Below are 24,361 nucleotides of genomic sequence, written 5' to 3'. Positions count from 1 at the left end.
ATACGGGAAAGGAGGGAGAAAGAGAGGGAGAGAAACATCACATCACTCCGTTGCCTCTCACAGGCCCCCTAACTGGGAACTGGAAATGCGCGTCCTAGGCATGTGCCCGGGCTGGGAATCCAACTGTCGACATTTCCCTTTGCAGGACAATTGTCAATCCCCTGAGTGTCCCCAGTCAGGGCCACGGAGGACTTTTAAGTCAATGAGACTATGCTGTGGGACACTGTAATGGTGGATATGTGATACGCATTTCTCAAAGCCCGTGGAATACACAACAGGAAGAGCGAGCCCCTGCGTTAGCTATCACTTAATAATAATGTATTAGTATTAGTTCATCAGATATAACAAATATACCACACCAATGCAGAGACGCTAATGACGGGAAAAGCGTAAGGAGAGAGGAGGGGTCCCATGGGAACTCTCTGTACTCTCTGCTCCGTTTCCTATAAAACTTCTCTAAAAATAGGCCATTGATGAAGAGTGAAAGGCCATGTAAGTCGACAGCGACACTGCTCCAGGCAGCCCAGGCAGCTGGCATCGGTGCCTTCCCCGTGCCTTCCCCTGGGTCCCTGGCAGCCTCGGGGGCACCTGCGTTTGCAGCCCTGCACACCTGCCTCCTTCCCCACAGAGGCCCCCTCCCAGAAACCGCGGGACTCCACAGAGCATGCTTGAAAAACACACATCCAGCCAGCCAAGAGGCCAGAGCTTCCCCCAGTCAGTGCTCTGGCTCCACTCCGAGCCCCCCTGCGCCCTCCACAGGAGAATAGGCTCCCCTCCCCATCGTGAGGCTCAGAACCGCTGGGTATCCCCGGGCTCAGTCTGATCTCCGGCACAGCTCCTGCTGGTGGAACTATCCTGCCCAACAAACAGAAGCCCCATCTCCAACTTTTCTCCTGTTCCAAAGACAATGACTGAAGAGAGACACAGTGTGTGTGTGCCTGCGATGACTGGGGGTGTCAGGAAAGGCCCTGTAAACGCACCCCAGGGACACGAGGTAGAAATAGACTGCACCTGCAAAGTGAGGTCCAGAACCTTGAACTTCAAATGCACGTGTCAGATCGCCATGGGAGCTTTTCCCAACTCGCTCCCAGAGCACTGTGCAAGCCCTTTGAGGGCGCTGAAGCACGGTCCTTGGGGAGATGGCTCTCGGGCGGGCCCTGGGCCCCGTCATCTGAGGTGGCAGCCGTGCTCTGGCCCAGTCGCTAGCCCTCATCAGAAGCAACCAATTGTCCTGAGCAGTGTTTGTTAAGATGCCTGGACCGCGAGTGGTCAGCACCCCCAAATTCCCTCCCACGGCAGGAGTTCAACACCAAGAACTACAGAACCTGGAGAGGTTATAAACAGGCAGGTGAGAGGAAAAGAGTTCCGGCCACAGCTCGGAAAGGGAGAGGCCTAGGGCTCCCCTCTGACAAAGAAATCACCTGCCACCTGCTTTATCAGGCTGATGGAGAGAGCTCACAGAGCTCTGCCTGGGTCACTGTGGCACCTCAAACAGTGTCCGTGCACATCCAAGGGGAGGGCTAGTTGTCGGCGTCCTTAAATCCCCCAAGGAGACAGCATCGACTTCCTTCTCTTACGGTAATGACATCCACTGCCGTTCACCAAGGGCCCCCTGGGCCAGGCGCCCAACAATGTGCAAAGTATGCACTCTGGCTGTCCCCAGCTGACAGGTGAGGACACCGGGCTCCAAGAGATTGATTAGCTTGCTCAGGGTCACCCGGCTAATAGGTGCTGAAACGGGATTGGAACCCAGGCCCGCCAGCATCTGGCCGCCCGCCACCCCACTCCTCGCGCCAATTTCCGTTAACATTAATGACTGCCCTTCGGGGGCACGTGTACATTCTGTTGTCTAGTGGGAGGTGGCGTTTTCCTGCTCATGTTCTGTACTGTTTCATACCAACGTGCTTGCTTTATACTCTGCTGAACACCAGCCTCTCCTGCTTGGAACCTCTCCTCTCCTCTTTCAGTGTGTCCACGTTCTGATTTTCCTGCGGGGCCAGGGTTTGCAAAGAGCAAATCTGTGCTCCCCTCAAAGGCCAGCCTCTGGCCTGGAAACCAGACCTCCCTGTTATCAGCCCCACCATTTTCGTTGAGAAACCCGAAAGCGAATCCCCTCGTTTCACTCGTGAGAAAACTGAGGCCCAGGAAGAGGGTGTGATGCTTTAGACTCTGGTTAGTAATGTGCAGAGCTACGGCTTACTCCAGAGTTCCAGGCTCCAAGTTGAGTAGCATTTCCTCCTTCCTTCCCGCTCCCTGCTCCCCACCCCCTGCCTCCCCTCCTCTCTCAGCTTTACGCCTTCACTTCCTTCATTTTCCCGTGCTTTCTTCCACTTTCTCACTCTAACTGTCTGCACCCCCATCCTGCATTCCCTTTCTCCCTTTTTTTCTCTTCTCGGCCTCTCTACGCTTCTTTGCCCTTCTCCCGTCTCCTTATCAGCAAAGGTTGCCACTCTCCACTGCCTGCCCATGTGCCCTTTACCAGGCCTTTACCGGCCAGCTCCCTGAGGCAGTGCCCGCCACACACTAGATCTAAGAACTAGCCCTGGACATGGTGTCCTTCAGAAACCAGCCATTAGGATCGTGCTCCAGCTCCACCTTGTCTGACAAGTAGGGCCTGGGCTGGCTTGGCATTCCTGGGCATTCCAATTCAGGATGATCTCTGGATGCACTTGCTAAGAGATCTTTAACCTTGAGGTTCAGGACCTTGGATTTCACAGGAGCCCATCAGATCACCAGTGGTCACCTCCAAGAGTCCCCCTGTTTAGACTTTCACAAAGAGTGTGTTAAACCCTCATCAGAGCTCTTTCAAGCAGCGGGCCCTCGGGCAAGCCAGCTCCCCTCTTTGGAATTCCCTCTGTCTTCTGTAAGATGCAGCAAGATCCCTCCAACACTGTTATCCTATGAGCAGATGAATGTGCCAGTGCCACTGAGGAGCTGCCGGAGCGAGGGAGTGAGTCCAGCTGGCTGTCTGCACCTGAGCTCCAGCGTGGTTGCTGCTGACAACTCAGTGCGGGACGGGGGCTGCTCCTCCGCTCCTCGGGTCTGAAAGAAACCCCACATCATCACTTCCCCGAGGATGCTCAGGGCCTGCGGGCCGATCACACTAAATTCACAACGCTCTGATTGGCAACCCGGGAGGTCTAATTATTATTAATATTGCTTATTAATTTTTGTTAAGAAACATAATTAATTCTGATGGCTGGTATGGTCTCGCCAGAACAAATGTCAACATGAGAAATGAATTCAGTGCCAAAGGCAGGTTGGTCAAGAGAAAGGATAGAAGCAATTTGCAACACGAGGGTTCAGAGACCAAGCTGTGGCATCCGGTGACACTGGAGCGGCTCAGGAGCAGAAGAGTTATTTCCTCCAGGACCCCCCGCCTTCGCATTGTGCCATGCCCCTGCGCGAGCTGCTCGGGGCACCAGGCTGGGCATCTGGGCCCACGGGGGGCCTGCCACGGTGTGGTCACAGTGCCCTTCTGCCCTGCCACGTCTCTCTCTGCCCTCTCCCGTCCACTCCCAATTGGCCCCTCTGAACACTCCCTGGAGTCTTAGGAAAGGCTCCGCTGGGAAACCATCGAGTTAAGGAAGCATTTGTGTGCTATTGACTTGATCTTACAAGATTTGCTGTGGCTTCCAAACTGACTTGGACGTGCAGAATGGAAAGCCCTTTCTCCTTCCCTTCTCTTGGCCTGCACCCAGAACTCTTCAATTAGAGCCCTGGGAATTGACCCCTGTTCTTAAAGAAAAGTGTGCACAGCCTGCCACCTAGTGGCTACCTCTGGTCCTGCAGCAGCCCTCATGAAACGACAGATCTTCAACTGGCCCACTCGGGGGAGAGTCTCCGGGGTGCTGGGAAATAAGCCTCAGGGGTAAAAAGTCCTAGGTCTGATTCACTTTCCTGTTTGCTTGAACCATAGTCCTGAACCTGTGGAGGGCAGGCCCAGGGTAAGAAGGCCTGATGCTGGAAGAGACGGGAGGAGGCAGAGGCTGGAGCTGGGGAAGGGGAAGGGGCTGTAATCAGGGGTGAATCAGCATCATGTGAGGCCTGGGGAGTTCCTTGGACTCGATGCAGACTTGGCAAAACTGGCGCACCTGCCTCTGGTCATGGGTCTGAGTGTTCCCTTTTGTAGAAGGAGGGTTCTGACCAGGTGACGTTTTAGGCCTCTTCCAGCTTTGACGCGCTGTCTAGGCAGGACCCGATCCAAAGCAGGAGGAAGATCCCACCCTGTCATTGGCGTCTGGGACAGCTCTGGCCATTGGCCCTTTATCTCCCAAGGGGTGCTTTTGGGTTCTGCCATACCCAACCAAGAATCCAAGGGGAGGCCCTCGCACCAGGCAGCCTAGTAAAATAGGCAAAAACACATCAGTGTGAGCTGCTGGTTCTGACTCCTCACTCAGGAAGCACAGCTGGCCTCCTAAGAGCAGCCGGTGAGGCCAGGAATAAGCCCTGCGTCCAGCATGCTCCCGCAGAGCACCCAAGTCGGTCCGGTTAATGCCGCATCAGGACTCAGAGCACGGGTCCTGAAGCCTTACTGAGTCACGCTAGACCCAGATTCCGCCACTACCAGCTGGGTGACTTTCAAAATTCCTTTAACCTCCTTCAAAATTTCTTAAACCTCAGTTTTCCCGTGTGTACAGCAGGGATAATGAGGCTGTTGAGAGGATTAAATGGCATGTTTGCAGAGCGCTCTCCCAGAACCTGGTGCGTAGACGGTGTCTATAAATGACAACTGTGATCTTTGTTGTTTTTGTTCAATTTGCAAATCCAGTGCATGCAATGCTCCAATGTGAAAATTAATGTATGAACCATCTGTTCTGGACTGAATGTCTGCATCCCGCCCCCACCCTGCTAAAGTTCATATGTTGAAACTCTCACTTCATTCGTATGTTGGTAATATTTGGGGATGGGGTCTTTGGGAAGGGAGTAGGTCGTGAGGGGAAGCTCACGCCCCTTCTGTGTAAGCACACAATGAGAAGTGAGCAGCCCGAAACCCAGAAGAGGGCTGTCAGCAGAATATAGCCGTGCTACACCCTGATCTCAGACTTCCAGCCTTCAGAACCGTGAGAGATGAATTTCACCCAGTCTGTGGTACTTTATTAGAGCAGCCTGACCTTACTCAAACAGAAATTGGTACCAGAGGTGGGGTGCTGCTATAACACACACCAAAAAATGTAGAAGCAGCTCTGGAGTCGTGTGATTGGTGAAAGCTAGAAAGTTTTGAGCAACATAACTAGAAGTAGCCAAAACTATCATAAAGGGACTTTTTTCCCCCTCACCTGAGGAATATGTTTATTGACTCTTTAAACAGAGAGGAAGGAAGAGAGAGAAAAAGCCAGAGACAGATACAGAGACATAAACATCAATGTGAAAGAAACATCTATCAGTTGCCTCCCTACGCTCCCTGACCGGAGAGCAAACCTGCAACCTTTTGGCACACGAGATGATGCTCCCACCAACTGAGCCCCTGGCCAGGGCATAAAGGGACTTTTAAAAGCAATTCTGAGGAGGGCTCAGAATGGAAAGAGAAGAGCTGTCAAGAAAGCTTCCATCATCTTAGAGAAGACAAACAATCGTGTTCAGAATGTTGATAGAAATAGGGATGGATGGTAAAGGCCATTCTCATGAGGTCTCAGACAGAGATGAGGAACGTGGTGTTAGACAATGAAGAAAAGGCAATCCTTGTAATTAGGTGGCAAAGGACTTGGCTGAGTTGTGTTCAGGTTCTAGCATTCTGTGGAAGGTAGACCTTACATGTGATGAAATTGGATATTAGCTGAGGAAATTCCTAAGCCAAGTGTTGAAGGATTGGCTTGGCTCCTCCTGACTGCTTATAGTAAAATACAAGAAGCAAGTGATCACTTGAAGTTGAAATTATTAAGCAAAAAAGAACTAGAATGTAAAGGCTTGGAAAACTCTCAGCCTGTCGTTGTTGCAAAAAATAAGGAAGCGTCTGCAGAAGAGAGCACCAAGGGTGTGGCCAAGTGACATAAGGAGATGACTGTGGGTGTGAACCAGGGACCCAGTAGCCACCCCACCAGGAACACCGGAAGTGTGAACTGAAGAGGAGGAGCTGGGGAGGAATGAAGGCAGGCTGTTGGACTTCTTGGATTTCACAGGATGGGACCAGAGAGCTATTCTGCTGTGAACGTGCACTATTCTTTAAGGCAATAGAAGAATGACCCCAAAGGTGATTCGGAGACCTTCAGAGCTGCCCCTCCATTTCCAAAGGAGGGCCCACTGGCTTGCTTTCAACAGGCCAAACGGCATCTGCTCAAAGCTGGAGTAAAGCGGGCACCCAGCAGAACCGTGAGGGCATGACCCCTGCCCAGCGGAGCCTGGCTGACCCCCGCCCCAGTGGGTCCAGAGGGCAGGACCTTGACTCTAGTGAGTCTGAAGTGCAGACCATCAAGCCCACGAAGATTACGCTCAAGCCTGCAGACTCCCGGAGAGTTTGCATTGCCAGTGTTTAGACTCCCCTGGCACCCACCACCCTTCCTTATTTTCTGCTTACCCCTTTGGAAAGGGGATGTCTGTCACACGCCTGTCCCATCACTGTGTGTGAGAAGCACGTAGCTTGTCTGGATTCACAGGTTCACAGCTGGAGGGCAGTTTTGCCTCCGGATGAACCAAGAATACCTTGAATCTCCCCTATACCTGGTTAAATGAATTGAGATGAGACTTTGAACTTCAGATTTAGAGTTGATGCTGAAACAGGTTAAGATTTGGGGGCTGGTAGGATGGGATGAATGTATTTTGCACGTGAGAAGGACATGAGTTCTGGAGGGCCAGGATGGAACATTATGGACTGAATGCGTCCTTCAAAAATGTGTATGTTGAAACCTAATCCCCAATGTGATGGTGTTTGGTGGTGGGGTCTTTGGGAGGTGATTAGGTCATGAGTGTGGAGGCCTCCTGAATGGGGTTAGTGCCCTTAAAAAAAAAAAGAGGCCAGAGAGCTGCCTCTCTCTCCTTCCACCATGTGAACACAGGTGAGTCAGCCATCCGCTCTCCTGAAGAGGGCTCTCACAGAAACCCAGCCACGTGGGCACCCTGAGCTCGGACTTCCAGCCTCCAGAACTGAGAAACAGATTCCTGTTGTTCAAGCCACCCAGTCTGTGGCATGCTGTTATAGCAGCCTGAGCTGACTAAGACATCTTCCACAGCAGAGGAGTCCTGGCCCCCTGTCTGAGTCAGCTCAGGCTACCGTGACAAAATCCCATAGACAAGTTTAAGCTACAGGAGTGTATTCACATCTCACAGTTCTGAAGGCTGAACAAACCCATATCAAGGTCAAGAGAATCAGTCTGGTGAGCCCTATTCCTGGCTTGCAGGTGGCTGCCTTCTCGCCATGCCTTCAGTGATAGAGTGCTGGTCCCTCTTCGTCTTCTTATAAGGACACCAATCCCATCATGGAGACCCATGCTCATAACCTCATCTAAACCTAATCACCTCGCAAAGACCCCGCCTCCAAACATCATCAAAGCTGGGACTTCAATAGATGAATTTTGAGGGGACACAAATATTCAGCCCGTACAGCCCCTAAATGCAGACACTGAATTTCTCCTTGTAAGCCTCCTCTCCTACCTTCTTCTTCGTAGGTTTGGATTTTACAGCGATGTGAGCACCAGGAAAATCCTGCCCTCGCCTTGCCCCATCCTGTGCAGCCCGGAGCAGACCAGCGCTCAAGCCTCCCTGGATGACAGGTCCGTGGTCTTCTCCTCCCTCTGTGCCTGTGACAGCCCCTGCTGTGGGCAGATTGGGTCAGAGTCGTCAGTCTGGTTCCCCCACAACCTGAGGAGCCCCTTGTCCCGGGGCTGCACAGGCAGAGCCCAGGGCTCGCCTCCGCTCTGCTGCCTGGAATCCCCTGGAATCTCTCCCAGTGTCGCTGGGGCGCCCTGTGGGCAGAGATGCATCATGCTCCCTGTAAGTAGATGTACATGGGGCCATTAAAGGGAAGAAGAGTCGGCCCAGGACAGTCCCAATATAGGCCACTAACTCCACCACAGAGTCCTCAAGCAGGGAAGGACTCAGAGTTAGCCAGCCTGGCCTCAGTCCTGTGAGCCGTTCGTTCCGGGGTGAACAAAGTGAATCAAGCCTCTGCCCGGTGCCTGCCCTTTGTGCCTGGCAGACCCTACTCTTCTCCCAAGGCACCCAGGGGTGAACTCCATCAGGCCTTCCCCCACCCCAGAGAGACCAGAGAAGGGGTAGCCCCAGCCCAGCTCCCTGCCCCCTGCTGTGATTCTGCTTTAGCACCTCTGGCTGAGTTGCAGCTGGAATGAGGATACAAAAAATTACATGTGATAATGAATTACTTGTGATTCATATCACAAAATTACTTGTGATATTTGATTACATACAATCTTCCCTGCCTTCCAAGGGAGTGGAGACTGTCACCTGCTGTGTGGAGGGATGGGTGTGAGGATGGAAGCTTGGTAAAGCCAGGAGAGTACATTGCTCTGAGTTTTCTTGGGGGGCATTTTATATGAAGGAGTTGGATGGAGAAAGAAGAGGGGAACAGCCACATACATCCCTCCCTTTGTAAGGGGATTTCTGTACTTCTTACAAATCTCATTGGCCAGAGCATGGTCACCTGACCACACATAGTTGCAAAGGAACCTGGGAAATGTAGTTTTTAGCTATAGCAGCTTTTTGCCATGGCTACTGCGCAGATAAGGGGGAGGGAGGGAGAAGGAGGCAAATTCATTCTCACAGTGTTCTGGGTAACATCGGGTCACTGAAAATGAAAAAGCACTTTGGAAAGGTAAGCGCCGAACCCAAACACAGGTTGTAGTAAAGTGTGACATGTGGCTATCCCCAGCATCCCTGAGAAGCCAGTGTCGTCCATCCCTCTCACCGGAGACAGCCAGACAGATTCCGACATCCTGGCATTCATCAAGGCCAGACAGAACATTCTGCAGAAGAAATGTAAGTGCACCTTCCTCCAGGGCCACAGGTGACCACACTCTGCTCACCAGCCCTGGGACAGGTGAGAGGGGAGGCTGGAGAAGGCAGTGAGGTGAGAAGGAGGTAGGAACATACAGCTTCCTGCATGTTCCTGAAACCACGGGACTGGCCTTGCGGTCACTTCCATGTGCCTGGACTCTGCGTCCTCCTGACGACAGTAACAGAAACCCCAAGACAGGCAAAGAGTGTGGCCAGCCCAGCTATGCCTGCCCTGCTTGGCAAAGCATCTCTTCCTCTTCCAGGTCATCAGCCCTCTTTATTCTCTGTCCCCAAAGCCACCTCCCTTTGGCTGAGTCCTCACCAAATAGGAGGGGGCTGAAAGGTTTGGTAACTTGTGGAATCCCTGGCTAGAAATATCAGTCTCCTGCTGGAACGTGGATGTTGCCAATGAGTTGTAGTTGTAAACACTGCTGGAAGACCCAGGCCTGAGGACACCATAACAATTACAGAAAACATATGTGTGGTGTGTCAGACAACAGGAAGAGAAAGAGAAGGCCCTTCCCGTTCTCCACCACTGCCCCCCCTTCCCCTTGGCAGGTTCCCACCTGCTGTGGACAGGCCACCACTTCTCCTGCCTTCCTTCTCCCCAGAGACCCACAGGCGAGCCTCAGGGCCCTTACCCCAGCCTGCATCTACTCTTAGCCTCGACCCAATAACACAAGGCTACTAGACAGGCTTAGCATTGCTCTCACATGTCAACGGGCTCCTTGGTGGATGAAATAGGACCCGGATCCTATAACGACTGAGACCTGCCCTGAGGGGCCTACGCTCGGCTTCATGACCAGCTCTCTGCCGTGTAGACAGTGGGAGGTCTGCACAGGAGTGCAGCACCCCCGGTAGAGGTGGCCTTCGCCATGTTGTGCTCATCAGTGGCAAGCAGGCTTCCTCGCCAGGATGCTGGCCTCCTCATTGTCCTCTCCTCACCACTAGGAGCAGCAGCAGCAGCACCATCGTCAGGTCTGTCTGAGACCTGAGACCGTTGGGCTCTTCCACCAACCTCTCGTGACGCCTTGGCCACCTAACTTGCTTTCTCTCATCTTCAGTTTCCTTGTCTAAAAAAGAAAAAGGGAAAAATCAAATTTTGATTCAGTGATCTCCAAAGCCCCATCTATCCCCAAAATACTCAAATGACATGTGCCAGACACCGAGGAGTTCTGCAGAGCCAGTCAGTGAAGGAACACTATTTATTGGACATCTCGTGTATGCCCGGTGCTGTACCAGTGCAGTGAGCTGTACCTTGGCAGTGAACAAGACACAGTGCCCTTGACATTCCGGGAGGAGGGAGGAGACGTGATGAACACATCAACTGATACATGAGATCGTTTGAAGTGCTCATGAGTGCTACAAAATAGCTAAAATATGTAATGTAGAGCTCAGCGAGGAAGTCCACTTTTAGCTGGACAGGTGGGGGAGGCCTCCCTGGAGAAGAGAACTTTAACCCGATAGCTGAGCCACGAGAATGAAGCAGCTGTGTGGTGTTCTGTGGGTGGGCGGTCCAAGCAGAGACAGCAGAGAGTGAGCAGGCCTGAGGGAAGGAGCTTTGCTCAGTCACAGGATGGGAAGGAGGCCAGAGGTGGCTGGGGTGGGAGGGGGTGGCCAGGCAGGCAGCAGGATCACACAAGTCTAGTGTAAGGGATTTGGCTTCTATTCTAGGCACAGTGAGAACTCACTGAAGAATGCAAACCGTGGCAGGTTGAGCTGGGACTGCTGCTCTGAAGAGCTCACTCTGGCTGTTGTATGTAGGGTGGGCTGTAGGGGACCAGGAGGAACACGACCATCAGGCTCCTGGGGAGGTCCAGGCCAGGGATGGGGGCAGCCTGGACCTTCCAGCGGATTGGATATGAGATGTGAGGGAGACAGGAGAGCCAGGAGGGCTCCTGGGCTTCTGATCTGAGCAGCTGACGATAGGACGGTGGTGCCATTTTCTGAAATGAGAAAGACAGGAAGGAGTGGGCAGAGAGGGAAGGACCTGGAGTTTCGGATGCCGTGTGAGAGCCCAGAGGAGACGAGTAGACAGCTGGACTTGAGTCGGGAGCTCAGTGGGGAGGTCTGGGTGGTGTGAAGCTGTGGCACTGTGTCAAATCCCTAGTTGCTATGACATTTAGAGGTAGGCTGGGAGATGCAGCCAGAGACCCTGAGAAGGCGTAGCCAGTGCAAGAGATGGGCCAGCGGGTGAGTAAGTGTGACCCCAGGCAAGTCAGCCAGAGAGCACGTTGCAGGGTAGACAGGCCGGGAGAGCACGGTGCTGCTGAGAGGCTGAGTCAGCAAGGGCAGAACGTGGACCACTGGCCGTGTGCATGACACACGGTCCTGGACAAGTGTCCTTTCAGGCCAGGAACTGTGAGGGTAAAAGCCCCCCATGGCTGCAGCGGTGGAGGGAAGAAGGGGAGGAGAGGAAGCAGAGACGCCTCTCTCTGTGAGTTTAGATGCCTTTAAATTCACAGTTTAGTGAGTGGAGACGCCTTTTAAGGGGAGTTTATCTGTGAAGAGAGGAGAGGAGGCTGCAGCTAAAGGAAGCTGGCACAGAGGGGGAAGGATTTTGTTTTTGTTTTAAATGGTTTTGAAGACATTTATATACGGAAAGGAATGGTTGCTAGAACAAAGGAAATTGATGGTGTGGAAAACAGGACCAGAACTGCAGGAGAAAATCTCTTGAGAAAGTACAAGATACAATTTCCAGGCCATGTGGAGAAAGAGGTTGGCTTTGCGGGCAGGGAGGCCCCCTCCCCGGAACAATTCATAAAAATCAACTGTCATTTCTCCCATCAGGAAGTCCACGAGTGAGCAATACCTTTAAGTTACCTTTACTCAGCTTTTGCACACATCACAGAGACTTTTTCCAGCCCTCTCAGAAGAGAAGAAACGCGAACCCGAGGTCTGCGTCAGGCTGGTGTCTTCCTGCCGCACTCGGCCCCGACGGTGCGGACAGCTGGGCTGAAGGGTGGGACTCTTATTAAAATGTGTACAGCACGTCACCAGTTATACATCTTTTATTTACATTATCCCATCTGATGCTTTCAACACTCCTGTAAGGTGTCCGGAGCCAAGAGCGTGACCTCCCTTTCGACAGGCGAGGAAACAGGCACGCAGAGGTTGAACAACTTGCTCAGCAGACAAATGGCAGAGCCAGCAGAGCCCAGGCTCTCTGCACACTCTCCACTGGGCCCCGCGGTCTCCACAGCCGCGCTGCTGCCGCCGGTGTTGGTCGCTTGGCCTCCACCCTCCCTGCAGCTGGGAGCTTTGTTCTCCAAACAAACAGCAGCCTGGAAGTCATTCATCAAAACAAACAAGTTCAAGGGTTCAATTTTTATTCTTAAGGGAAGAAAAATAACCCTGGGTTCTTAGTGACCATGGGGCTGCAAAGGAAGCTGAAGACAGGATGATAAAAGGTCCCTCTCCGGCCAGGTCGGGGCTGAAGGGCCAGCAGGTGCAGCCTCTCTGGACGCGTGGCAGATGGCCCCGGTCGCGCTGCACAGCGCTTTCTACGCAGCCCACTTATCAAGCCTGCCTGTCAGGCAAACACGCAGGCCGGGGCCCAGGCACCTTCCCCAGCCAAAGCAAACACTTCCCTCTCCCCTGGGCTCCCTCTGCTCTCAGTTTCGGGGCCTGTCTGTCTGGGCTTCTTCAGGAGTGCCTATTATGGGGAATTTGTGACTATCAGTCTGGGAACGGGAGCCCATAGAGGGTGATTTAGCATAAGCTTCCCACCGGCTCTTAGACCTCACCAAGGCCCATGTGAATCTGCTTGATTTAGGGTTAAGCTGTGGAAAGTGTAAATCCCTGCCAGGGGCACCTGTGGGCAGGTATATATCTCCCGGAAGAGGCGTTAGTCATCCATGGTGCCAAATCTGCTGTTTCTAACCACCAAGGATGGCTTTAAAATCTGAGAAAATGAGGTTAAATCCTTTCCAAAATGTTTCTTTTTTTTTTTTTTTTAATCTTCCTTATTTCCTGAGTTTGGAAGTATTTCCATGTGGACAGGAACTTCAGTGTGACTCCCGTGACCACAGCGCCCGTTTCTCCAGTTGGTGCCAGGAAGAGGCTCTGACCGAGTGTCCCCACTGCCCCCACCCCATCACCTCCACTCTCAGGAGCCTCCAGCTCTCGCTCTCTCTCCTTTGTTCGGGATCCTTCCCTGTGGAATGGAAAGAACACAGAACTGGGAGGGAAAAGCTTTCAATGAAGGAGCTATCTCTGCCTTGCATGACCTTGGCAGCCTCCCTCTCATCTGTCAAGTTCAGATTCCACCTTTGCCCAGTGGTCAGCCTCTCCCAAATAATGACCACAAATGCCAAGCGCCAGGGCGCTGTGGGGTAGGGAAGTTGGCCTCTGTGGTGAGGTCTGGCCCACGTGGTGAGGTGTGGTTTTTTTTGAATGGTTTATCTGTAGCAGCAGATGAACCTCCACTCTGGGAATCTGCAGTCACAAATCTGAATATGGACTGACAGCTCCGTTACTTAACTGGGGCTCATAAAGTAAAGAATGAACTAAAAACGGTGCCTTTTTTAAAAAGAGATTTTTATTTATTTATTTTTAGAGAGAGGGGAAGGGAAAGAGAAGAGAGAAACATCAATTTGTGGTCCCCCCTACTCGCACGCCCCCTACTGGGGACCTGGCCCGCAACCCAGGCATGTGCCCTGACCGGGAATCAAACCAATGACCCTTTGGTTCACAGGCCCACGCTCAGTTCACTGAGCCACACCAGCCCGGGTAAAATGGTGCCTTTTATTTGGGGTTGAGAACCATGTCTTGGAGTGCTGTGCCCTCTGAGCTCAGGTCTGTGGCGTTTCTTCTCCACCCCATCCCTACCCTGGTCACCCCTGAAGTGCCTGTGGGGGCCAGCGAGAGTCCCGGGGTGGGAGCTGGCTCTGACTCCATGCTGCTGGCCCAGGCTGCTCGGTCAGTGGTGCAGAGGAAACATGAGACCAGCAACTTGGTCAGCAGCCACATGGCTGGTGGTGCCCTGTCACCTGCCCTCGCCAGTCCTTGGAACAGGGACAGGAAAGCAGTGGGCCTCAGCCCCGGCTGTTCCTCAGAATCTCCTGAGCCCAGCAGGAGATTGTGATCCAATCAGCCACAGGAGTGGCCTGGGCATCAGGATTTCCACAGGCCCCGCAGGGGCTTCTAACCAGCAGCAGGACCATGACCCGGGGTCCAGAGTGACTGGGACACATTGCCCTCATGTGGTCTGGTGTGCCCGCCGGTCTTTCCTTTCCTAGGGTCGCTTCAGTGAGCACAGCTAGGACTGATTTAAAAACAAAGATCAGCTCTGTGAACAGTGAAGCCAGCCTGGGGAGCTGCACGCAGAATTAGATCTGAAGGACCGAGGGCTCATAGCCTTGAATTTTTTTCAACCTCATCCTCCCCACTACCTCCCACATTCAATGTGTCACAGAGAATTACCGATTCTTCCTCAGCAACACCAAGCAGACCACACCCACCCTCCCCACCCACTGCCGGGTCCCCAGGCCACACCGGGTGGCTGCAACGGCCTCACCCCTCCAGCTCTCCTCCTTCCGCAGGTGGTTTTAAACACTGTGTTCGCTACTCCACCCCAAAATCTTCAGAAATTCCCTTTCGCTCTTACTGTGAGAGCAAAACTTTAAGCAGATTAACTGCACGTCACTCATACCAGTTCTCCTCACACCTTAACGTGTCACTGAAACTAGAGGTTTTGTTAAAAAGCAGATTCTGGTCCAGTGAGTCTGGGGGGTGGGGGGCCCAAGATTCAGTGTTTCTTAACAAGCTCCCCACCGATGCCCGTGCTGCTAGTCCATGGACCACAGGGAGAAGCCAGGAGCCATGCTGGCCCACTTTGCTTTTTCCAGGTTTTAGGAAATGAGGAAAGCAAGGCCCAGAGAACTAACATGATTGTTCCAAAGTTACAAGTGTCACAGGTGAAGGACCATCCTGGCTAGAACTCAAGAGCTCTGGTTCTTAATCCAGCGAACCCACCTCTACGCCCAGCCATGGGAGGTGACAGGCATGGAGGGGGTGTGATCGGGAGGAGCCAGGCTGAACTATAACAGATATCTGGAGCAAAAAGTAAGGAGGGAATCTGTTGGAGAATGAAGTGGGCATGTCAGTGAAAACCATGGGGTGGAGAATGAGTGTTGGTTCGGGCTCAGAGAGATGAAACTTCGGCAAAGGGCAAAGAAGACTTCTTCCTTCAGAGCCTGGGGAGTAAATGAAGCCCCTGAGAGTCAGGGCACTGAGAAGTGCTCAGCTGGACCCCCGGGCATGTGGCCTGCAGGTCCTGCCCCTCGCCCTTCAATCTGGGGAGAAGTCGGAGCCCCTTGCACAGCCTAACCAAGAATATCCTGTCTCCTTTCAGGTTTCCAGTAAGTGTCCAGCAAGATCGGAGGACAGATGAAGGCCCCTCTTCTTACTTGCCCTGGCCTCAGAAGTGCTCTGGGGGCTGCTGGGAGCAACTAGTGACTTTAATTTCAATGGAGGGGACTGTGTTTCTTTAGGGGTGGTGTCCTGGAGGCTGCCCGTGAGGCTGGGGCCATCTTTGCCGTGGGTGCTGGAGCTGGAGGCCGGGTCAGGCAGTGCCAGGGTGCTGGGGTCAGGACGAGGGATTCAGCTCACTCCTACAATGGTGTTTCTCATAGACGATGGTGGCCCTTTTAGATTATAAAGCAGGACCATCACAATATAGTGCAGGGACACTCACGGTGGTAGACATAGTAGTCATTTTTAGCTATTCCCCAGCCCACTCCCCGGCCCTACCCCTGGTGTAGAAGCCCAGGAATGGCCAGGGCAGGCTAGGTAGTGGGTCAGAGTCAACAACAGGGCCGTGGGAGGCAGGGCATCTTGGTGAGCAGTTCCAATCTCTCAGACCAAACCCTGCACCATCACCCCGATGCCCTGATGACCCCTAGGCAGCGCCTGAGTGATCTGTGTCTCCAGAGAGCCCGCCACCCTGCAGGATCAAAGGACACCACGGTACCCAAAGAGCAGTGGATGGCTCCCAGAAGCTCTACAGTGCGGGCACCTTGCGGTGCTACAGGATTTGGGCCAAACTCCCACTCCCACTGGAGAAACATCTGCGGGAGTCTTGTCTCAGGGAGCCTCCCCACACTCCAGGCCCTGGCTCCCCACGCAGATCTAGCAGAGGGTGTCCAACCCTTAGGAGGCATCAGGTGGTGGCTGCAAAGGCGGGGGGAAGGACTGGCACCTGGGCATGAAGCTAAGAGAATAAAAATGCTTGTCCACTGCCTCTGTTGTCTCTGTTCTACAGGCACAGGACCTCGCCACCCTGGAGAGAGAGCAGAGAGAGAATGCACTACAACTGGCTTATTCCCCCCTTCTCAGTATGGGGTGGAAGAATTATGCAGGAGAAGACAGGTCCTCGCACTTGAAAACTGCACAGGCCCATAGAGCTCCTCTAATCCACACTCTCATTGACATGATCAGGAGGATGAAGCAAAGGGAGGCCCTGGCTTGCAATTATATAGCTACTTAGTGGCAAAAGCGCCATCCTTGGGGGGGGGGGCTTCCCCCGACCACCCCAACTAGAGGTACCCCCTCGTTACTCTCTAACCTGTGACTCTGTTTTACCTTCTTCATCACTATCTACCGTATCATCTTTATTGGCTTATGTTTTTATGGCCTGCACCCCCAACCCCAAGACTAAAAACTCCATGACACAGGGATCTGTCTGTCTCACTCTCGCTGCGGCCCCAGCACGAGTCAGTACTCAATAAATACTCCTCCAGTCGACGAGTGGGAGGGTCAGGGCCCAGATCTCCTGCTTCTGCGGCTGGCGTCGCGCCCATGGCTCCACTCTGGCTCTGTGACAAAGCCCCCAGTCCTTCTGGAGCATAACAACTGAAAACTAGACAATATATATAAAACAATGGTTTTCAGATACCCAAAAGAGAAACAAATGAGGCGGCCCTATGATTGCCACAGCTTACTACCTGCAGAGTTCAGGCTGCAGTTCAGAAAGGGGGTGCCAGGTGGCGCCTAGTGGTCTCCTTGAGTTGCGGAAATGGACGGGGCAGTCCAGGGAGGTCAAGGTGGCTTAAATTTGCAAGGCAGAGTGCCAGAGATGAGTCAGCTGCAGAGACAGAGAGAGAAAGATAGAGATGGAGATGGGGAGATGGAGGTGGAGGTGGAGGGCTGTCTCTGAAGTCTGCAGAGGGTGCTCCTGAGTCTTCAGCTAACTGCTGACCTGTGAATAAATGTGAGAAAATCACCCAAGACTGGGCAAAGAACTCGCAGAAAGAAGGAGGTAGATAACACAGGGCTGAGAACAACAGTTCATGTTTCCAACAGCCAAGCAGAGAAACCTCCTCACAGAAGGGTCATTGACTACGAAGTTCGGGAGGGCATTGCCGCAGAAATGGGCCCAGGTGAGCCCCAGAGGAGAGGCGGCTCTGGTGCTGCCTAACGAGGTTTGAAAAGCAAGCTTCGGAAGAGCCACACTCTTTCCAGTAAGTTTCTTAGTAACCCCACCGAGTCTCGGAACAAAACTTGAAAATGTTTAAAAGAATACAAAACATCCAGCACCCGACAGTGCAGAATTCACAATATCTGACATCCAATTTAAACATTACCAGGCATGCAAAGAAGCAGGAAAGTATGGCCCATAATGAGGAGAGAAACCAAGCGATACAAATAGAAACAGACCTATGAATGACAGAGATGACAGATAAAGTAGACAGGGACATTTTTTAGAATGCGGTGCATGTGTATTTAAAATATAGGCAGAACGATGTCTGTTGTGATTCCTTCACTGTCAACGCGAGTCATTGATGGAAACATTCTTTCAACAGGATATGCCTCCCACTGTCCTGAGTTCTGAGGAGTTGGAGGTAACCAAGACAGAGAAAGCACCAGCTCTCAGAACTTAGATTCTAATTAGGGAGATAGGCAATAAACAAATAAACAAGAGAATCTGAGCTAAGGAGCGGAGTGGGATAGGATGGGCCTGGGCTCACTGGCTGAGTGGGCAAGGGTGTGAGAGCCAGGCAGGCGTGGAGAGGAAAGCAAAAGAGAAAAAGGCGTGGTGCTAGGATAGCAGGTCCGGGAGCAGTGATAGGAGGTCGGGCTGAGCGTTTAACAGGAACGTGGAGTGTGGCAAATAGGGGACCTATGCGGCATTTGAGTCATCTAAGAATATGGGGGAGGAAAGCCTTCCATGAGGTGTTGCCAGGGGCTGCCAGGGTTTTAAGACGGAGGAGAGGTGTAGAAGAGTCAGCTGTGAGTGGTGAAAGTTGAAAATGTGTGTGTAAAACGTGGGAGGGGGAATCACGTTTCCTTTAATGCAGGGTCTCTCTCCTGTGTGAAAAGTGGCCTCTGGATATGGCCCTGGGTGCTTCTCTCACAGCAAAGGAAGAGGCAGCACCCCCCTTTAGGGATCTCCATGGCCACGTGCCAGCCAGCGGGGCTGAGCCAATTTTGTGCACAGTGAGGGGGAACTCAGAGCCACGAGCAGGCAGAGAGCTCATTAGGTCTACCCTCTCTACCCACTGAACTCCTTGTCTCAAAAAGGCAGCTCTTCCCCAGACCAGCTTTATTCCCCCTGTGGTTCCAGGTGTGGGGTACTGTTATCATCTTCTCTTCAAGGAAATATCTTTTGGGTTTGCCTCTTTCATTGGTGAAAGCCAGGCAAGGAGATCCCCTCCACCATGCCTCAGAGGGCCCTGAGCTTTGAAGTGCCTTCCCAGAGAGTCTCCAAGTCTCCCTCTGACGCCATCACGGCCAGCAACGTCATCCCTGCGGGCCACGCCCAGCCCAGACCAGGCCCCTTGTGGGCCTCAGTTTTCCTTTCTCCCTGCCGGGTGCTCTTCAACTCCTGCAGGGGGTTGACCAATGCTCCGAGGTGCTCCAGGGTTCATGTCCACGGAGTGGGCCTGGAGTTCCTTTGTCAGTCCCTGGTCCCGGGAGGACAGGCCCGTGAGCAGATCACCCCTGCTGACTGATCTTTCCTTTCATGGCCTTGCTCAAGACTGGGCCACCAGGACGGTGCCAATTTGCCACTCTGAGTGACCCTCACAGACGTAGGACAAAGAACCTTCACCTGTTTGTGATTAGACAACAAACAAAGCAGAGTATCACTCTCCTACCATATATTCTGAATGTTCACCAATAAATCACTATACCTCACATGGACTCGTGAATTTGTGAGGTATACATTTTTTAATCAAATTGCTTATATAGACAAAAATTTGTGCCAGGACCCCACACACCCAGGAGCAGCCCTGGCTTTTTCTCCACTCTCAGTGGCCCCGTTCATCCTCTCTCTCAGGCCCTGGGGAGGCTCTGCTCTTCCCCGAGGCCGAGATGAAGCCTGTCTTGGTCAGCGCCCCTCATCCACATCCTGGTCCGTGTCCTCGGGCTTACTGCAGCTTTAGCTCCAGACCCTCTTGCTTCCGGGTTTTTTCCATAGTCTGTAGAGGTAAGGAGACTTAGGGGGCTGCTTTAATATGGGGCGTCCAGTGAATTCCTGAACAATCCCTTTGCTTTCCTCAAATGTAGTGGCCCCCAAGTGAAGGAGGCATGGTTCCCTCACTCTTGTTGTGCTCCCAAGCTGGCCAGCTCCACTAGGTAGCACAGCTGAGCTATTTCCCTATAGGACTTACAAACCACAACGACTCGGGAAAAGGGGTAGCGAACTAAGAGTGTGACAGACACTGGTAGTGCGCTGCCCGTGTCCCCCAGCCCACCTGGAGTTCCTGTGCAGCTTTTGTGAACAGTCCCATCCATACCAACAGCTTCCTGTCCCAGGCACCTGTGTGTCCCTTCCTGAAGATTCTCTTTGGCCACAGGGGCACTCTCAGCCCATGTGCAGGGCGGCTGGTGGTGCAGCAGGTAACCTCCCCTGGAGCAGTCCTCACCTAATGAGGGGCAGGAATGGGTGGATAAGCAGCCGGCTCCTTGCTGCCCTGCGGGACAGCCTCACACCGTCTCCCAGAGGTCCTCAGTGGGAGTTGAGCCCCAGGTGCTCACAGCAGTCATCTGCTCCATTACACACCAAGCACTGGCCCCCGTCTCTCTTCCCCACTCTCTTGGCATCTTTTCCTGGGATCTCTTCCCAGATGAACTACTCCCACCCAAACTTTGCCTCGGGGTCTGCTCCGAGGTAAGTCCACTTTAGGCAAGGGCATCTGTTTCAGAATCATGCGGGGGCTCTTGCAATCAAGCTCTCTAGGCTGGTGAAAACAAGAGCCCTCCCACCTGCAACCAGGGCCCCACTCTTACTCTACACACTGGGGCTCCAGGGAAGGTCTCACAAGAGAGAGGAGTCTTGGGGCTCCAAAAAAGTGGAAATTTCTGAGCAAGATCAATAAAGGTTTATCTGTTTGTTTGTCTGTCTCTCTGTTTGTCTTGAGCCTTTCCCTCCAATCACCCCTCAACTTTCCCCATCCTCTCTGCTGGTCACACAGTTGGGCTGGACCTCCCCTGACATCACACTCTCTGGCCCTGAGGGCAGGCAAAGGCCAGCGCAAACCTGCACCTGCTCCACTGCCTCCATACCGGACGCGCTCCACACCCCGCACTGTGGAGAGACCTCCGGGGCCCAACAACCACAGGCAGCCCGTGCCACTGTGGCCCACCGTGCCGGCTGTTAGCTTGGCTCAGTCGGGGCGGCAGGATCTTAAATCAGGGCTCCTTCTCTCCCCTTGGGCTTTCCCTGCAGGGGACGCACTGGGGCAGGTGGGCCTTATCTTCTCCCTTGTTTCCGGTTTGGAACGTGCCCTTTTTCGTGTGTGCATACTGAGTGGCTCCATAAGTGAATGCCGATGTTGGATGGTGGGGCGGGCAGCCTGTCCTTTCCTTATCTCAGGACTCACCCAGATGGAAGAGCCCGTGCCCAGCTGCTCTCTTTACTCTGCATTCTCTGCCCATTGTACATGAAATTGATCTGGGGGGTTTGTTTTTCTTCTTTTTCCTCCAATCTCCTTATTAGTTCAGCCTCAGAAAGTTCCTTATCACTGCCGGATGTCAGGCCACACTCTGCCATCAGGCCTGGCCATGGTCCTGTCCATTAATTGATTTTGCCCTCCCCTCCTTGGGAAGCACAAATTGGCTTGGCCCATTAGCAGCAATAAGTCCCCGAAAGGGACTATAAATCATGACCTATGTCCGTCGGCTGCTCACAGTGGAGTGGGGCCCGTGTGGGGAGGTGTCGGGCAGGGAGCTGGGACGTTTGCAGGGTAGGGGAGGCCCCAGCAGTCTCACAGCCTTGCTCCTGAACCTGAGCTTGTGAGGCCACAGCCAACCAGGAGAAGCTGAGGCAGGTCCCAGCACACAGAGGGCCTCGACCAGCGTGCACTGAATTAGTAAAGGGAGGGAGACAGGGAAAGGGGGCTCCCTCTATGCGGGCAGGGTGCTTTGAGAACCTCTCACGTTGAACCCCACCCACCAAGCCCACCGTGGTGTGGCCATCCTTTGGCCCTGTGGCCTTGGGTTTTCAGAAGTCCCCCACCGAGCTGGAAGTGCTCCTGGGAAAGACTCCATTTTCAACTCCAGCCTTGCTGGCCTGCGGGTGTCTGCAAGAACCCGAGTGTGAGAGGAGGAGGGAGGGGTGCACCCAGAGAGAGCAGAGAGATGAAGAGAATCTGGGAAGGGTGGGAGGAGGCCACAGTCTGGCCCATTTTGCCAGCACGTAGTAGGTTCTCAACAGGGACGGTAGCTCCCGCTTATGTGACAGTGATACGTTCTAACGCCCCCAGTGGATGCCTGAAACCATGATAGTACTGAAATGTGTGTGTGTGTGTGTGTGTTCCTGTACATGCACACCTTTTCACTCAAAGGAAGCACTTTATGGCATCTCTTTGGCACATCCAAATTGCCAGCATCGCTACACTTGCACTTTGAGACCATTATGAATTAAAAGGAGGGTGACTTGAACACAAGCCCTGTGACACTGTGACAGCCAATACCATAACCGACAGGCTACTAAGTGACGAGTGGGTGGGAGCGTGTGCAGTGTGGAGCTGCTGGACAAAGGGATGGCTCATGTCCTGGATGGGATGGAGCAGGAAGCATAAGATTTCATCACACTACTGAGAATGCCATGCAATTTAGAAGTTATGATTTGTTTATTTCTGGAATTTTCCATTTAATATTTTAAGACCGCGGCTGACCAGGGATAACTAAAACCATGGCAAGTGAAACCTCAGATGAGGGGGCACTGTGGCCGTCCATAAATGAATGAGTGGCTGTGCCTTGCCCACGGTGAACCCGGTGCCACTCCCTGCCCGGGACCTGAGTGAGGGAGGGCTTCAGTGACGGCTGATCCAACCCTCCCTCCACCCCAATGCCTCACAGTCCCTCTGGCCCACCCCATGCAGAGAGTGCCTTCTCTCGCCCTTCATTTCCTTCCACCTGAGAACAACCACCATTACCCATGAACTGTGTCCAGACCAGCTGAGGATACTCAGGCTGTAGAGGTTGCTCAGACCTTCCTGAGATCCCCAGACTTCAACAGATAAGCTTCCTAAATGGCACACAAGAGAACTCTTCAGACTGGACTTCTCCAGGGCAAGAAAATAGGATTTGATTACCACACAGCCTTGCAGTTCTAACTACAACTTTTGCTTAAAACCAGGAATTAATGAGTCTAGAGTGATAAGACGACAGCCAGGACTCTGTTGTCCCATTTCTCCAAAACACAAAGAAACACTAGTCCGGGGTGAGTTTTATGGCTCCGTACCTTTCATCTGCCTCCAAAAATAGGCCACAACCCAGCACAGTGCTGTCTGGGAAAGCTCTGGGTGTGAGGAGGGCTTTGTACAGGGCGGCTGCAGATCCCAGGTGGCCTCACGGAATGCGGAATCAGCAGGGTTGCAGAGAGGGCAGCTGCCACCCCAGACAGGACCCCACCTGAACCACAGAATGGGTGAGGTGTTGCGGGGGACCCCACTTGTTACTGCCTCGGGATATTCCTTATGTACAGCCTCCATGGCCAGCCTGTATTTGCGGTCCTTCTGGCGTTGGCCCTGGAGAAGATGAAGAACCCTATGTCACTATCATTCTCTCAATCATTCCTGTACCTGAAAATAGCAAATATCTCCCCCTTGTTCTTATTTTCTGTAAGGCACACCTGCTTCCCTCTCCCTCTCTGTCCCTCCCCATCCCCTTCCTCCTCCCACTCCCAATCCAGAACCATAGTTATTTGTCCTGGACATACTTGCCACAGTGTCTGACTCCCCATAGTCCCTTCCAAGTGACATCTGCACATGGGGTGTCAGCTGGCTGGGACCAATCAGCCAAGGATGGGGAGTGACCCAAGGACAGCCCATCCTCAGCCTGAGGCAGCCCATATGAAAGGGTGCTCTCGGACACACTGCCTCCCAGAGCATTTGAGCCAAGAAATGCTGAGAGAAGAAGCCCCTGGGAGCTAGTGCTTACCAGAAACTCACCCTCTGGGATGAGCAGAAGGGGCTCCCCTGAAGAGAGGGGGCAGGCACGTTACCAGTGGAGAGGCAGGAGTGAGGAGGCAGACCAGGTTCCTCCAGAACCCTGGCTGCTCCTGGCTTCCCACCACAAATTATTTCAGTTACTTGAAATAGCTCAAGAGCGGTCCTATTCCTTCCAACTCAAATAAGCCTTGAACAATTAAAAAAACAAAACCTCACGTAACCATTGGGAAGTAACAGAATACGTAACAGTGGCTTAAACAAATAGGCTTTACGTTTCTAACGTGAACAGAGAGCTGGAGACAGGTGTGTGCATGAATCAGCTGAGCATCTTTGCACCTTTCCCTTGACCTTTTACAGAAAAGGTTCTTGACCTTTCCCTTGAGGACACAAGTTCGCTCAGCAGGCGCAGTCATCTGTGCCCTCAGAAAAGACAGGAAGGGGGCCGGCTGAGGCTGAACCCTTTGTCAGGAGAACCTCCTCGGCCTACTCTGCCCAGATCTAATTGGTCAGAATTGGGTCACACGGCCACCCCAGCAGCAAGGGAGCTTGGAAAGTAGGTGTCAATTCTTTAATCCCCTCCCATTTCTGAGCCCCTCTCCCCCACTGGCATGTGTTTTTGCTTCCAATGGCCTGGCCTGCACCTGGGGCTCTTCAGTGGACTGTCCACAAGCTACTGGGGCCCTATTGCCTGCAAATGCACAGAGCCAGAGATGCCCAAATGGCCGGTGTGGGAATATGAGAGCCCAGCTCCCCTGCCTCCGCCTGGGTCTAACCGGGTGTGCGTGACCCACCCGGGCTCCCCAGGAACCCGGTGGAGGTGGGATGGCATGATGGTGCCTTCTGGCCCCCACTTGCCCCACTCCCTCATTGGTCTTGACTTACTGCACTGCTCACACCCAAACCCCCTCTCAGGGCTGCTCCTGCGGACAGCAGGGAGCAGGGTCCTCGTGACAGGCGAGCTCAATCACCTGCCATTGCCCGACGTGGACCAAGTGGGTTCTGTTAGCCAGGAAGGA

The 24,361-nt window shown here is 53.2% G+C and overlaps 1 protein-coding gene across 5 annotated transcripts in view; it reads left to right on the top strand.

Moving 5' to 3' along the window:
* The window catches only part of KIF6 (kinesin family member 6), a 369,273-nt gene extending 350,702 nt beyond the window's left edge, over positions 1 to 18,571 (top strand). For 3 of the 5 annotated variants that reach the window (XM_053914011.1, XM_053914012.1, XM_053914009.1), the window contains 2 exons: positions 7,602 to 7,706; positions 15,302 to 18,571. In XM_053914011.1, coding sequence (XP_053769986.1) covers positions 7,602 to 7,706; positions 15,302 to 15,440 — 244 coding nt within the window. In that variant the 3' untranslated portion in view covers positions 15,441 to 18,571. Of the gene's footprint in view, positions 1 to 7,601; positions 7,707 to 8,821; positions 8,929 to 11,736; positions 12,285 to 15,301 lie in introns of those variants that run through there. The other 2 variants (XM_053914010.1, XM_045193235.3) reach the window with 2 other exon arrangements.
* Positions 18,572 to 24,361: the final 5,790 nt, after the last annotated feature.

This window comes from Desmodus rotundus, chromosome 11 (assembly GCF_022682495.2).
Source record: "Desmodus rotundus isolate HL8 chromosome 11, HLdesRot8A.1, whole genome shotgun sequence".
Taxonomy (NCBI): domain Eukaryota; kingdom Metazoa; phylum Chordata; class Mammalia; order Chiroptera; family Phyllostomidae; genus Desmodus; species Desmodus rotundus.
The sequence above is the reverse complement of the archived record's forward strand: the minus strand, read 5'-3'. Positions and strand labels throughout refer to the sequence as shown.